Raw genomic sequence first — 14,716 nt, 5'->3', positions numbered from 1 at the left:
AGATACATAAGCTGTACCAACTATTCAAGTTTTCTATGACTATCAACTTTGCTCCTGTGAAAGATATGTAATGGAGTGGCAAAATAAAATTAAGTATTAATTATTTTATTTAAAAAAAGTATATTTATTCAAATTTTTCAACACATTTTCAACAACCCCCCCCCCGCCCAACAAAAAGAAAGAAACAAGAACACAACAATCAAAAATTATACATTGGATTTCCCCCATATACAATAACCCCCCATATGGCATTTAAAAGCCAATGGAACTCTCCCCCGCCCCTGGGCTGCTGCTTCTGACCTCCTCACGCTCCGCGAGATAGTCTAGGAACGGTTGCCACCGCCTGAGGAACCCCTGCACAGACCCTCGCAAGGCAAACTTTATCCTCTCCAGCTTGATGAACCCTGCCATGTCATTGATCCAAGCTTCTACACTAGGGGGCTTTGCATCTTTCCACAGTAGCAAAATCCTCCGCCGGGCTACCAGGGACGCAAAGGCCAGAATACCGGCCTCTTTCGCCTCCTGCACTCCCAGCTCGTCTGTTACCCCAAATAATGCCAACCCCGAGCTCGGCTTGACCCGGGCTTTCGCCACCTTAGACATCGTCCTCGCAAAACCCCTCCAAAACCCATCCAGTGCCGGACACGACCAGAACATAGGGACGTGATTTGCCGGGCTTCCCGAGCACCTCCCACATCTGTCCTCCACCCCAAAGAACCTACTTAACCTCGCCCGTCATATGCGTTCTGTGAGTAACTTTGAACTGTATTAGGCTGAGCCTGGCGCAAGAGGAGGAAGAATTAACCCTACTCAGGGCATCAGCCCACAGTCCCTCATCTATCTCCTTCCCCAACTCCTCCTCCCACTTGCCCTTTAACTCCTCCACCAAGGCCTCCTCCTCTTCCTTCAGCTCCTGGTAAATCGGCGAAACCTTGCCTTCTCCAACCCATACACCCGAAATCACCCTGTCCTGAATCCCCTGTGCCGTGAGCAGCAGGAATTCCCTCACCTGCCGCCTCACAAACGCTCTCACTTGCATGTACCTGAAAGCGTTTCCCGGGGGTAACCCAAACTTCTCCTCCAACGCCCCTAGGCTCGCAAACGTCCCATCGATGAACAGGCCCCCCATTCTTCTAATCCCTGCCTGATGCCAGCTGCGAAACCCCCCATCCATCCTTCCCGGGACGAACCGATGATTCTCCCGAATCGGGGACCAAACCGAGGCCCCCACCTCGCCCCTGTGTCGCCTCCACTGTCCCCAGATCTTCAGCGTCGCCGCCATCATCGGACTCATGGTGTACCTTGTCGGCGAGAGCGGCAGCAGTGCCGTCGCCAGTGCCCCCAGGCTTGTGACCACACAGGACGCCATCTCTAGCCTCTTCCAAGCCGCCCCCTCGCCCTCCATTACTCATTTACGGATCATCACCACATTGGCTGCCCAATAATAACCGCACAAATTCGGCAGCGCCAGCCCCCTCCTGTCCCTGCTACGCTCCAGAAATGCACTCTTCACCCTCTGGGTCTTATTCGCGCGCACAAAACCTACAACTTACCAGTTTGAAAAAGGCCTTGGGGATCATAATGGGGAGGCACTAGAACACAAAGAGAAACCTCGGGAGGACCGTCATTTTGACCTACTGCACCCTGCCCGCTAGTGAGAGTGGCAGCATATCCCATCTTTTAAAATCCTCCTCCATCTGCTCCACCAACCGCATCAAATTGAGCTTGTGCAGGGCCCCCCAACTCCTAGGTACTTGGATCCCTAGGTACCGAAAGCTCCTTTCTGCCCTCTTCAGCGGTAGCTCGTCTAGCCCCCTTCCCTGGTCCCCTGAATGCACCACAAAGAGATCACTCTTCCCTACGTTGAGTTTATACCCCGAAAAGTCCCCAAACTCCCTTAGAATCCTCATGACCTCCGCCATCCCCTCCACTGGATCTGCCACATACAGCAACAGGTCGTCAGCATACAACGACACTCGGTGCCCCCCCCCCCCCCCCCCCCCCCCCCCGGACCAATTCCCCCCCCCCCCCCCCCCCCGGACCAATCCCCTCCATCATTTCCTGGACTCCCTCAGTGCCATGGCCAGAGGCTCAATTGCCAGTGCAAACAACAAGGGGGACAGGGGGCACCCCTGCCTCGTCCCTCGGTACAGCCGAAAGTACTCCGACCTCCGCCGATTCGTAGCCACACTCGCCACCGGGGCTCTATATAGCAGCCTGATCCAGCTGATGAACCCCTCCCCGAACCCAAACCTCCGCAACACTTCCCAAAGATACTCCCACTCCACCCGGTCAAAGGCCTTCTCCGCGTCCATAGCTGCCACTACCTCCGCTTCCCCCTCCACCGGGGGCATCATAATCTCATTGAGGAGCCTCCGCACATTTGTATTTAATTGCCTACCCTTCACAAATCCCGTCTGGTCCTCATGAATCACCCTCGGGACACAGTCCTCAATTCTCGTAGCCAGCACCTTTGCCAGCAACTTAGCATCAACATTGAGGAGCGAGATCGGTCTATACGACCCACATTGCAGTGGATCCTTGTCCTGCTTCAGGATCAAAGAAATCAGCGCCCTAGACATTGTCGGGGGCAAGGTCCCCCCCCCTCCCTCGCCTTATTAAAAGTCCTCACTAGCAACGGGCCCAACAGGTCCACATATTTCCTGTAGAATTCAACCGGGAACCCATCCGGCCCCGGGGCCTCCCCTGCCTGCATGCTCCCCAATCCTTTAACCAGCTCCTCCAGCCCAATCGGTGCCCCCAAACCAGCCACCACCTCCTCCTCCTCCACCCTTGGGAACCTCAGCTGATCTAAGAATCGTCGCATCCCCTCCTCCCCCGCTGGGGGCTCAGACCTGTACAGATCCCCATAGAAGTTCCTAAATACCTCATTTATTTTCACCGCAGTCCGCACCGTATTCCCCCCTCTATCCTTAACTCCACCAATCTCCCTCGCTGCCTCCCTCTTACGAAGCTAATGTGCCAGCATCCGACTCGTCTTCTCCCCATAATCCTTCGTCGCCCCCTCCGCTTTCCTCCACTCTGCCTCTGCTTTCCCTGTGGTCAACAGGTCGAACTCCGTCTGGAGGTTCCGTCGCTCCCTGAGTAGCCCCTCCTCGGGGGCCTCTGCATACCTCCTGTCCACCCTTAAAATCTCCCCCACCAACCTCTCCCTCTCCCTCCCCTCTCTCTTCTCCCTGTGGGCGCTAATGGAGATTAGCTCTCCCCTGACCACCGCCTTCAGCGCCTCCCAGACTACCCCCACCTGCACCTCCCCGTTGTCGTTGGCCTCCAAATATCTTTCAATGCACCCCCGCACCCGCCCGCACACCACCTCATCCGCCAATAGTCCCACATCAAGGCGCCACAGCGGGCGCTGGTCCCTCTCCTCCACCAACTCCAGCTCCACCCAATGCGGGCCGTGGTCCGAGATGGTGATGGCCGAATATTCCGTTCCCTCCACTTTCGGGATTAGCGCCCTGCTCAAAATGAAAAAATCTGTCCGGGAGTAGGCTCTATGGACGTGGGAAAAGAAGGAAAATTCCCTGGCCAGCGGCCTGACAAACCTCCATGGGTCCACTCCCCCCATCTGGTCCATAAACCCCCAAGCACCTTGGCCGCAGCCGGCCTCTTACCCGTCCTGGACCTAGAGTGGTCCAGTGCTGGGTCCAACACCGTGCTGAAGCCCCCCCCATTATCAACCTTCCTACCTCCAGATCCGGAATCCAACCCAGAATGCGTTTCATTAATCCGGCATCATCCCAGTTCGGGGCATATATGTTTACCAGTGCCACCCGCACCCCCTGCAACCTACCACTCACCATCACATATCGACCTCCATTATCCACTACAATATTCATTGCCTCAAAACAACACCCGTTTCCCCACCTGTATTGCAACCTCTCTGTTCTTCGCATCCAGCCCTGAGTGAAAGACCTGCCCTATCCATCCCTTTCTCAGCCTAACCTGATCTGCCACCTTCAGATGTGTCTCCTGGAGCATAACCATGTCTGCCTTCAGTCCCTTTAAGTGTGCGAACACCCGGGCCCTCTTGACCAGCCCGTTCAGGCCCCTCACATTCCAAGTGATCAGCCGGCTTGGGGGGCTACTCCTCCTCCCCCTTCCCTACCTTCCCTACCACGGGAAAAAGCCCGCGCTTTCCTGAGCTGGCCCCGCCTCCTCTGGCGCAGCTCGTTTTTCCGGCCTTACCCCAACTCCCCATCCCCGTGCCTCCACTCCCCCTCTTCCTCCGTGGGGCACTGCCCCTCCAATACTGACGCCCACACTCTCCCACAGCCCCCACATCAAATCCATTCACCCATCCCCACCCAGCATTCAAACCAAGAGAACATTCCCCAAACGCAATAAACACTGTAAACATCCCCCCACGACCAACCCTCAATTTGAGTCCAACTTTTCAGTTTATATAAAGTTCCATGCCTCATCGGGCGTTTTAAAATAGTGGTGCCGATCTTGGAACGTGACCCACAATCGCGCTTGCTGCAACATCCCGAACTTCACCCCCTTCCGATGGAGCACCGCCTTAGCCCGGTTAAAACCAGCCCTCTTCTTAGCCACTTCCGCACACCAGTCCTGGTAAATTTGTATCTCCGTGTTCTCCCACCTGCTTCTCCGCTCTTTTTTGGCCCATCTCAGGACACTCTCTGTCCATAAAGCGGTGGAACCTCACCACTACAGCCCTTGGCGGCTGGTTGGCTTTGGGTCTCCTTGCCAGGACCCGGTGAGCCCCATCTAGCTCCAGGGGCCTCTGGTAAGCTCCCGCGCCCAACAGCGAATTGAACATTGTGCTCATATATGCCCCGGCATCGGGCCCCTCCACTCCTTCAGGGAGACCCAGAATCCGAAGATTCTTTCTGCTCGACCTATTCTCCAGGTCCTCGAATTTTACCGCCTACCTCTTGTGCTGCGCCTCCACCTTCACCGCCAGGCCCAAGATCTCATCCTTGTTCTCCGAGGCTTTTTGCCGCACCTCCCGGATCGCCGCCCCTTGGGCTTTCTGGGTCTCCACAAGCTTCTCAATCGCCGCCTTCATTGGCGCCAGCATTTCTGTCCTCAGCTCCTCAAAGCAGCGTTTAAGAAACTCCTGCGACCACTGCGCCCATGCTGCCTGGTCTCCACCCGCCGCCATCTTGCTTTTCCTCCCTCGCACTTTTCGCTGCCCCAGTGTCACTTTTTTAATCGCTCCACTCCTGGTCCAATCCATATAATGTCGGGGGGACCTTGCTGTCACCTTCCCACACTGAAAGTCATCGAACAATTACCGTTGGGGCCCCTCTGGAGAGCCCAAACGTCCGTTCCCGGCGGGACCTGCCGAACGTGCGACCTACCTCGGCATAGCCGCAACCGGAAGTTTAAGTATTATTTATAACCGTATGTTCTGAAGGAAGTCCTGAGAAAAAGTTCATGACAGATGCTTAATCTTAGGCAGCCAGAAGGAGGATTTGTTGGGGTATGGGCCTTGAGGCTGAAATGCTCAAAAGGTTAGCACGGCAAACATTATCAATGCAAAATAGAAAATTAAATCAGCATCTTCGATTTTCTGTCTCCACCAACTTATCAGGCAGTCACCTTTAACCTCTTCTGGGGGCTCAGCAGCTCTGCAGAGACCTTCCTCAGCCTCATCCAGGTCAAGCTCTTCTAGCTCGGCCAACAGGTAGGACCTTCATTTGGAGTTTATAAAGGAATAAGCATCCGGGGTAGAGTTTCCGCTTTGGACACAATCGAGAAATGCGCTTGAAATTTTGTTGTTTAAGTTATGGCTTCAGGTTCCCACTAAAATTATTTCGAACAATTACAGATGTAAAATATTTCATGAACGAGCGCAATCAGGCCTTGTAATTGAACACACCTGTTTATTTTTTGTTAAAAATCATTCTTTGTATTAAATGAAATGAAATGAAAATTGCTTATTGTCACAAGTAGGCTTCAAATGAAGTTACTGTGAAAAGCCCCTAGTCGCCACATTCCAGCACCTGTTCGGGGAGGTTGGTACGGTAATTGAACCATGCTACTGGCCTGCCTTGGTCTACTTTCAAAGCCAGTGATTTAGCCCAGTGTGCTAAACCGGCCCCTAATCTTAGCCAGCCAGAGTGGTAACCTGGTGAACCTAAGGAGTGATAACCTGGTGAACCTTTATTAATACGGGTGTCTGGTCCTTTGTGGGTAACCTGTTATAGGATCATTGAAAATTTATTTTAAAACATACATACATAACCATTTAATAGATTCATTGCTGTACATTTTTACATAATGCTTTCCCACATGAAAAATATTTAATTTAAAACTTGCCCAGGAAAATGTGTCCAATTTGAAATGCTTTCCTGAACCAATGCAATTGGTGAATCTCCCAATTTTGACTTTGGTGTGGCCAATTTATACAACTTGGGCCTGATTGAACCAAATTAAATATTGAATCAATATTTATTTTAAAACATGGAAAATATGAATTTATGTGCTTTTGGGCATAATTCACCAATGTTTTAAATTCACCAATTTTGGCACTGGTTCAGCCAATTTGTGCTCAAACCGGTGCACAAAACAAGCAAAATCTTTCTCATTATCTATTAGAGAGCCACCTTGAGTTCATCTGAGACTATACTTGGAAAACACCAAATTGAATTTGCAATATTTTTGACATTTATCCACAGGTATTAATATAGTTTTAACTTTTTCAGATCAGAATACATTTTGACTAGCAATTTTTGTGGAGGAAATTAATACATTTTTGAGAAAGGAAACAGAACCTCCTGACGTGAGAGCCAATGTTTATAACATCCTATGCAAAACCACCAAAAGTGGCATTTCTGTTGATGCACATGATTTTCTTTTTTAAAAAAATAAATAAATTTAGAGTACCCAATTCATTTTTTCCAATTAAGGGGCAATTTAGTGTGACCAAGCCACCTACCCTGCACATCTTTGGGTTGTGGGGGCGAAACCCACGCAAACACGGGAAGAATGTGCAAACTCCACACGGACAGTGGCCCAGAGCCGGGATCGAACCCGAGACCTCGGCGCCATGAGGCAGCAGCGCTAACCACTGGGCCACCGTGCTGCCCTATGCACATGATTTTCTTCTTGTATAATTGAAACTAACTCCCAACAATCAGAGTTACCATTGACCAGAAACTGAACTGGACCAGCCAAATAACTACTATCGCTCAAAAGCAGGTCAAAGGCTAGGAGTAGCTCATTTCCTTACAAAACCTGTTCACTATCTATAAGGCACAGATCAGGGGTGTAATGGAGTACTCACCATTTGTCTGGATGAGTGCAGCTGCAACAACACTAGGCACTAGAAGCAACCCACCATCCAGGATAAAGCCGCCCTGATAGTCACCCCTCTTCTGACACCTCCAGCAGCAACTCCCTCCATCACCAATGAAGAGTGGCAGCAGCATATACTTTATATAAGATGCACTGCAGCAACTCACTAAGGCTCCTTCAACAGCAGCTTCCAAACCCGTGACTCCTACCACCTAGAAGGGCAAGGGCAGCAGACACATGGGAGCACCACCACCTGCATGTTCCCCTCTAAGCCTCTCGCCATCCTGGCTTGGAATATTGTTGGCATTCCTTCATTGCTGCAGGATCAGAATCATGGCACACTCTTCCCATCAGTGCTGTGGGCCTACCTGCACCAGGTGGAATGCAGAAGTTCAAGAAAGCAACTCCACTACCACATCTGGATGGGTAACAAATGCTGGTCTTGTCAGTGATGTCTGTATCCTATGAAAGAATTTTTAAAATGTCCCTCTCACATGGCATCACTAAATCAAAGCTCCCGTTGTTGAAAACCACCTGTTTTATCAGATTTCAACTCATAATATATAAGCACCAACAAGCTAAAGGTTGGTTAGTGGAATGTAATGCAGTGATCCTCCAAGGGGCTTTTCACAGTAACTTCATTTGAAGGCTACTTGTGACAAGCGATTTTCATTTCATGTTATACCTTCAGGGCAGTATTTTGTACCATATGAGCCATCTTGTGGGGTGCAAATAATATTCCACGGGACTTCATATTGCACCCTCTATATAATTGGGAGTTTTGAGAAGGAAGTCACTTCTACTGAGCTCCATGATCTTGCGTCTTGGTGCATTTCTTAAACCCTTTGTACTTTTAGCATTAGGATTTGAAAGAGAAATCCTTCAAAGGTTTGGGTTGCATCCACCTGTGGATAGCTTCCGCCTACATAAATCCAGAACCTTTGGATTTTCAACAAATCCAGAATAGAAATCGTGTCAATCTATTTATTTAAAAACGAGCATCCTGTTTTGAACCACTCCACCACTGGCGCCCATGCCTTCGCTTAACTTAGCCCTAAGTTCTGGAATTCTCTTTGAAGACACCTCCTCCTCTTTACCCTGCATTCTTACTATGGGGCACTCCTTTAAACCTACCTCTTTGGCCATCTGACCTAATATCTCTCTATGTGGTTCAGTCTCTCATTTTGTTTTATAACGCTCAGTGAAACTCAGTGGGGCATTTTATTTTGTTAGATTGGTTAATACAAGTTATGAAATTGTTGTAAAAATTGATGCACCTATCTGTAAAGCAACGTGTGTTTACTTATACTGACCTGGTACTATCTTTAGTCCTTCAGAAATCTTTGCATTTCATTTTGGATTTATCGCGGCACAGTGACCCAGTGGCTGCCTTAAAATCCAACATTTAATATCACGTTTTCCACAACGGTTTTTTAAAAGCGCTTTGGAGCTTGAGTAATTTGTGTCGGACATGCACCAAATTAAGCAGCTGCCGTGTCACAGAATGAATGTGTTGAGGATCACGTATTCAGGATGTCCCAAAGGCGTACAGCCAGTTAATTAAAATTTGAAGTAAAGCCACTGTGGAGCAAGCAAATGTAGCTTCTGCTTCCTCAGCAGTGAGTCTTCGCAAATGGCAAGTGAGGTGAAAAAACAGTTCCATCTGCTTATGGTGTCGGTTGCAGTTGGAAACGTTGACCATGACATCAGGAACCTTTTTCTTCTTTAAAAAAAATAAATTTAGTGTACCCAATTCTTTTGTTCCAATTAAGGGGCAATTTTGCGTGGTCAATCCACCTACCCTGAACATCTTTGGGTTGTGGGGTGAGACCCACGCAGACACAGGGAGGATGTGCAAACTCCACACGGCCAGTGACCTGGGGCTGGGATTGAATCCGGGTCCTCTGAGCCACGATGCAGCATTGCTAACCACTGCGCCACCGTGTTGCCCCCATTAGGTGAACTTGCTGCTCTTCAAATAGTGCAGCACAATCTTTCAAATTTATCTGAATAGAAACACGGCTTTTGGGCCAGTGTGTCATCCAAATGACGACACCTCTAGCATGTACCACTTCTTTGGTGCTACACTGAAGTGTATTGTGGGCAAACGTGCCACCAACTGAGTGGGCCAATTTTTAAAAATTAATTCATGGGCTTTGGGAATCGCTTACCAGGCTAGCATTTATTGCCTATCTGTAATTGTCCTTGAGAAGATGGTGGTGAGCTGCAGCAGTCCATGAGGTGTAGGTACACCCACAATGATGTTAGGGAGGGAGTTTCAGGATTTTGACCCAGGGACAGTGAAGGAATGGAAATATATTTCCAAGTCAGGATGATGTATGGATGGGAGAGACCTCCAGGTGATGGTGTTCCTATGCGTCTGCTGTCATGGTCCTTCTACATGGTAATGTTCATGAGTTTGAAAGGTGCTGCCGAAGGAGCTTTGGTGAGTTCCTGCAATGTATCTTGTAGATGTTTCACACTAATGCCACTGTGGGCCCATGGAGGATGGAGTAAATGTTTGTTGGATGGGTGCGAATCAAGCAGGCTGCTTTGTCCTGGGTGGTGTTAGGCGTCTTGTGTGGTTGGAGCTGCACTCCGGGCAAGTCACATGTGACTTGTGCCTTGTAGATAGTGGACAGGCTTTGGGAAAGCGGGAGGTGAGTTACTCTTTGTGGGATTCCAGGCCTCTGACCTGTATTGTAGCTGCAATATTTGTATGTCTAGTCCAGTTCAATTTATGGTAACCCCCAGGATGTTGGAAGTGGGGGATTCCGTAATTGTAATGCCACTGAATGAACAGGCCCAGTGGTTAGACTTTGGCTTGTTGGAGGTGATCATTGCCCGGCACCTGTGTGGCACGAATGTTACTTGCCACGTATCAACCCAAGCCTGGATATTTTCCATGTTTTGCTGCATTTTGACATGGACTGCTTCAGTATCTGAGGGATCATGAATGGTGCTGAATATTGTGCAGTCAACAGCGAGCATCCCCGCTTCTGACCTGTGGCAGGAAGGTTATTGATGGGGCAGTTGAAGATGGTTGGACTGGGGACACTGCCCTGAGGAATTCCTGCAGAGATGTCCTGGGTTAAGATGACTGATCTCTAATAACCACATCCATCTTCCTTCATGCTATGCATGACACCAACCAGCGGAGAGTATCCCCCTAATACCCATTGACTTCAGTTTTGCTCGGGCTCCTTGATGCCACACTCGGTCAAATGCTGCTTTGATCTCAAGAGCAGCTACACTCTCTCTCACCTCAGGATTAAATTCTATTTATCCCTTCAGTTACTACCACTCTTACAACAAAGCATTTTTTCTATTAGTGAAACATTTCTCTGGCAAAAATATCTTGTTTCTTTGTTGTTTGGCCTATCAGGAGCTACACTTGAATTGTGTGGAAGTTTCACACTTCCAAGTTAACTCTCCTTTGCTCAAGTGCCAAGATGAGACTTGAAATTTGCTTTCTGGAGGAAGTTGTTGTAATGTTATGAATGGTATTTAAATTCCATCCATGGAATGGGACCAGAGGGCATAATCTCAGAGTAAAGGGTTGCCCAATAAAGACCGATGTGAGATGGAATTCTTTACCGCAGAGAGATGTAGAGGCTGGGTCGTTCAGTACGCTCAAGGCTGAGATGGGCAGATTTTTAATCAGAAAGGGAATCGAGGGTTCTAGGGATATGACCGGAAAGTGGAGTTGAGGATTATATTAGATCAGCCATGATCTCACTGAATGGTGGAGCAGGCTCAATGGGCTGAAAGGCCTACTTCTGATCCTACGTCTTATGAAGTTGTGTGGATTATTGAATTGTTATTGGCCTAGCAGCATAACTGACTCTGCGGCGAGCGTCTGAAGTGCAGGAATTTTTCTGGAGTGGTCAACAAATGTGCCTCGACTTGGTTTCTACTTGTAAACATTTAATTCTATTAATACAAATAAGTTTTGCTTTAACTTCCTGGAGGCTCGATGGATGGTTGCCTCGATGGATGGTTAAATATGCCAGATGGTATGGTACAGATCGGAGAAGTCTAAATTTAATTCTTGGTTTGTGCTTAACTGATACCTGGGGTATCCACTTAACACCACAATTTGGCCAAGGTGCAATTATTGTCTAAAGGAAAATGTATGTGTGTGTGGATGTTGCTGTGAATTATTATGCCTTCCACAGTTAGTAGCCTGCCTTTGATAACTCACTTGAATAGCCATTTAATAGAGGTATTGGAGATCTACCAGTGCACATGGAACTTTACTGCAGAAGAGATTGGGGTAGATTGGTGAAAAGGAAATCGGTGTTGCTCTCTTGTAGGTGATTTTATGTAGCCCATATTGACAAGTATTCATTTGCAATTGAAATGTGAAGGCTGTGAAAGGTAGAATTTCAAGTTACTCCCCTTCCCTGGATTGGCACCTTTATTTAACAATACAAAAATATCTAACTTAATTGGGGGAAGCTGCCTTGGTGCTCTGTTCAGTAGCATCTGTTAGGTCGCATTTTTCCACATATGTACACAGTGTACATTTCTGTTGATGAGAAATTGCAGTGAAGATTGAGAAGGTTTTGACTGTTGTGGGTTTTTTTTTGTGTGTGTGTGTATGTAAGATAATGCAGTTTTTCTTCCTTTAAGAATCCACCGGAACCTCACCCCGTGGCGCAATGGGTTGGTGTATCAACGTAGTACGCCATGGCGTAATGGGATACATGTTCATTGCGGTGAGTTCCCAGTTTATGGCCAAATTGGTGGGAAGGTGCCAAACAAAAGGTACTTCCCTACAAAAATGGAGGGAGATAATCAGTGGGTGAGTGATCTGCACTGTGCCTACACTCTCCTAGCAGCTGCTTGCAGAGTAGTGGAGAGATCTGGGAGAATAATGCCTACCCACGTTTTTGGCCAGAGAATGATGAAAGGTTTGGAAGAACATTTAACTGGACCGGGCCTTTGAGCAGGGGGGGGGGGGTTCTTTACATTGCTGTACAACTCAACAACTCGGATTTTATCTTTCAGCTTTTATTACAGACTTCTGTCAATGGCGTTAACCATTATAGATTACAAATCGAGCGCTTGATTTTTACTGGAACATTGGACACATGTATATTGCACAGTTGAACCCAAGTCTATGATTAAGGAACGTGTATGTGTTCACCCCGGCCCACTCTGGATTGGCAACAGAGCAGAAGAGGTTTACAAAGATGGGAAGCTTCAGTTATGACGGTAGGTTAGAGGAGTAAGGACTTGGAAAGGAGATTTGACAGAGGTATCCAAAATCACGAGGGGCCTGGACAAAGTAGATGAGGGAGGTGGAAACTGTTCCTGCTTGTGAAAAGATTGAGAACGAGACGGCACAGATTTAAAGTAATCGGCAAAAGAAGCAAAAGTGATGCGAGTGCTCTCTCTCAGAGCATGGTGGAGGCAGGTTCAACCGAGGAAATCAAGAAGGCATGGATGATTTATTTGTTTGTGTAGGGTTACGGGGAGAAGGCAGGAGAAATGGCACTAAGGGCGATGCTCATTGGGAGAGCCGGTACAGACACGAGGGGTTGACTGGCCTTATGCACTGTAACAATTCTATGATTCTATTCCAACTTTGCCGGCTTAGGGAGTGGTCAGTGGTTTATGCAGAATAAACACTTAGTGACCTTATAACTCACAAGCAATGAGCAGTAAAACTGATTTACTGCAATAGGAGTAGTTTGTTTTGAATAAAACTACCAAGTTTATCAAGAGGAGCTTTAGGTTTTCTTGGTTTGATCTTTGGGCTGACTGAACAACATGGATGAATTTTGATAGGTATGTTAGTCACAATCATTCTTATGCCATTGCTTTATTTAAAATCAGCAATTATGGAAATAGAAATTAAATCCATTGTCATGTGTTTGGAAATAAAAAAGAATTTGGTTTGTACTGAGTGTGCTACATTTGACCTCCATTTCCTTTGCCTGGGGCTATTAGTAGCGTCATGGGTTAGCTGGTCAGCCTCATCCCTGTTCTATGATTCAATAAAATTATGCCTGCTTTGTATCTCCGCTTCATTTTACTTTCCTTTGCTCCATATCCCTTGACACCCTGACCTAGTAAATCTCTGCCAATCTCAGTCTTGAAACTTTCAGTACGAAGTCTTACAACACCAGGTTAAAGTCCAACAGGTTTGTTTCGATGTCACTAGCTTTCGGAGCGCTGCTCCTTCCTCAGGTGAGGATTCACCTGAGGAAGGAGCAGCGCTCCGAAAGCTAGTGACATCGAAACAAACCTGTTGGACTTTAACCTGGTGTTGTAAGACTTCGTACTGTGCTCACCCCAGTCCAACGCCGGCATCTCCACATCATTGAAACTTTCAGTTCACCCCCAACATCCATAACCTTGTGAGGGCAGCGAATCGAACCAACTCTCGGCGAATTTCCATTCCAGCGAAAAGCCTTCACTCTGTTCCAGATTCGGAGATGTTAAAAACAGAAAATGTCCTTATCGATGACCACTCCGTGACAGCCTTCTGATGTGGATGCAAACTGAAGATTGAATTTTTCCACACCTTGATCAAATGATCAGCTACACGGTGACTGGACGAATAAAATGTGGCTCCTTGAGCAGGGTACCGATGTCTCTAGAATCAACCCAGCTTCAGTCACTAGCAAGGGGAGGCTGTTGCGTTCATTTACAAAGGTCTGTCTCGGGAAGTAAAGTTGTCCAATCTGTTTCCCGGGGTGTAATTTAAAAGATTAACCGTTCATTTGAGCCAATCTCCTTTGTTGCACCCCAAGATATCCGTTCAGAGTAGAATCCTGTTTTACTCGGAGCTCTAATTAGATTCTGATATTTTTCAAGACTTGTTTTTTCCAATTCTCTTTTCTAAAGCTGCTGATTGCTGCTCGGGTACGGTTCCATGGGCACTGGCTGAGCTCCAAGTACTCTACGCAAATGACTGTTCTTTAAATGTGTGTTGTTGAATGTGGAGGGTGTCTGTTATTAGCCAGGGTTCCCGTGCATACTCTGCAGCAGTGGTCAGTGGCAGGAACTGAGTCTGAATTTTGTTATTCCATCCAAGAAATGTTCAGTATGCCGAGGCAAATTCTGCCTCCACCATTGTTGCCACCCACTAACAGAAAATATCTTAAAAAATTAGAGATTGAAACTGGAAGATTTGTTGTTTATCTGGCATTTAACTGATACATAGGACAGGAGTAGACATTGAGACCCTTGAGCCTGCTCTGCCATTCAATAAGGTAATGGATAGTCAACTACCTCTGCCATCTTCCCGTGCTATCCCTAGATCACCTGGTGTCAGTATCCAGAAATCTATTGATTTCTGTCTTGAACATGTTCAGCGATTGAGCTTCCATAGCCTTCAACACATGAGGATCCCTGTTTTAAAAGGCTTCTTCTTTAACCATTCTGTACATAAACCTTTTGGTAAATAACTTGCTCT

General features: G+C 47.7%; 1 protein-coding gene across 4 annotated transcripts in view; it reads left to right on the top strand.

Moving 5' to 3' along the window:
• Nucleotides 1–14,716, top strand: part of ulk2 (unc-51 like autophagy activating kinase 2) — a 130,129-nt gene that overhangs the window by 82,602 nt on the left and 32,811 nt on the right. For 3 of the 4 annotated variants that reach the window (XM_072469865.1, XM_072469867.1, XM_072469868.1), the window contains exon 15: nt 5,582–5,674. The exons of the other annotated variant lie outside the window; for it this stretch is intronic. In XM_072469865.1, coding sequence (XP_072325966.1) covers nt 5,582–5,674 — 93 coding nt within the window. The remainder of the gene's footprint in view (nt 1–5,581; nt 5,675–14,716) is intronic. 4 annotated transcript variants of the gene reach the window in all.

The sequence above is a fragment of the Scyliorhinus torazame genome, chromosome 12 (assembly GCF_047496885.1).
Source record: "Scyliorhinus torazame isolate Kashiwa2021f chromosome 12, sScyTor2.1, whole genome shotgun sequence".
NCBI classification, from domain to species: domain Eukaryota; kingdom Metazoa; phylum Chordata; class Chondrichthyes; order Carcharhiniformes; family Scyliorhinidae; genus Scyliorhinus; species Scyliorhinus torazame.
This window is presented reverse-complemented; position numbering and strand designations above follow the sequence as displayed.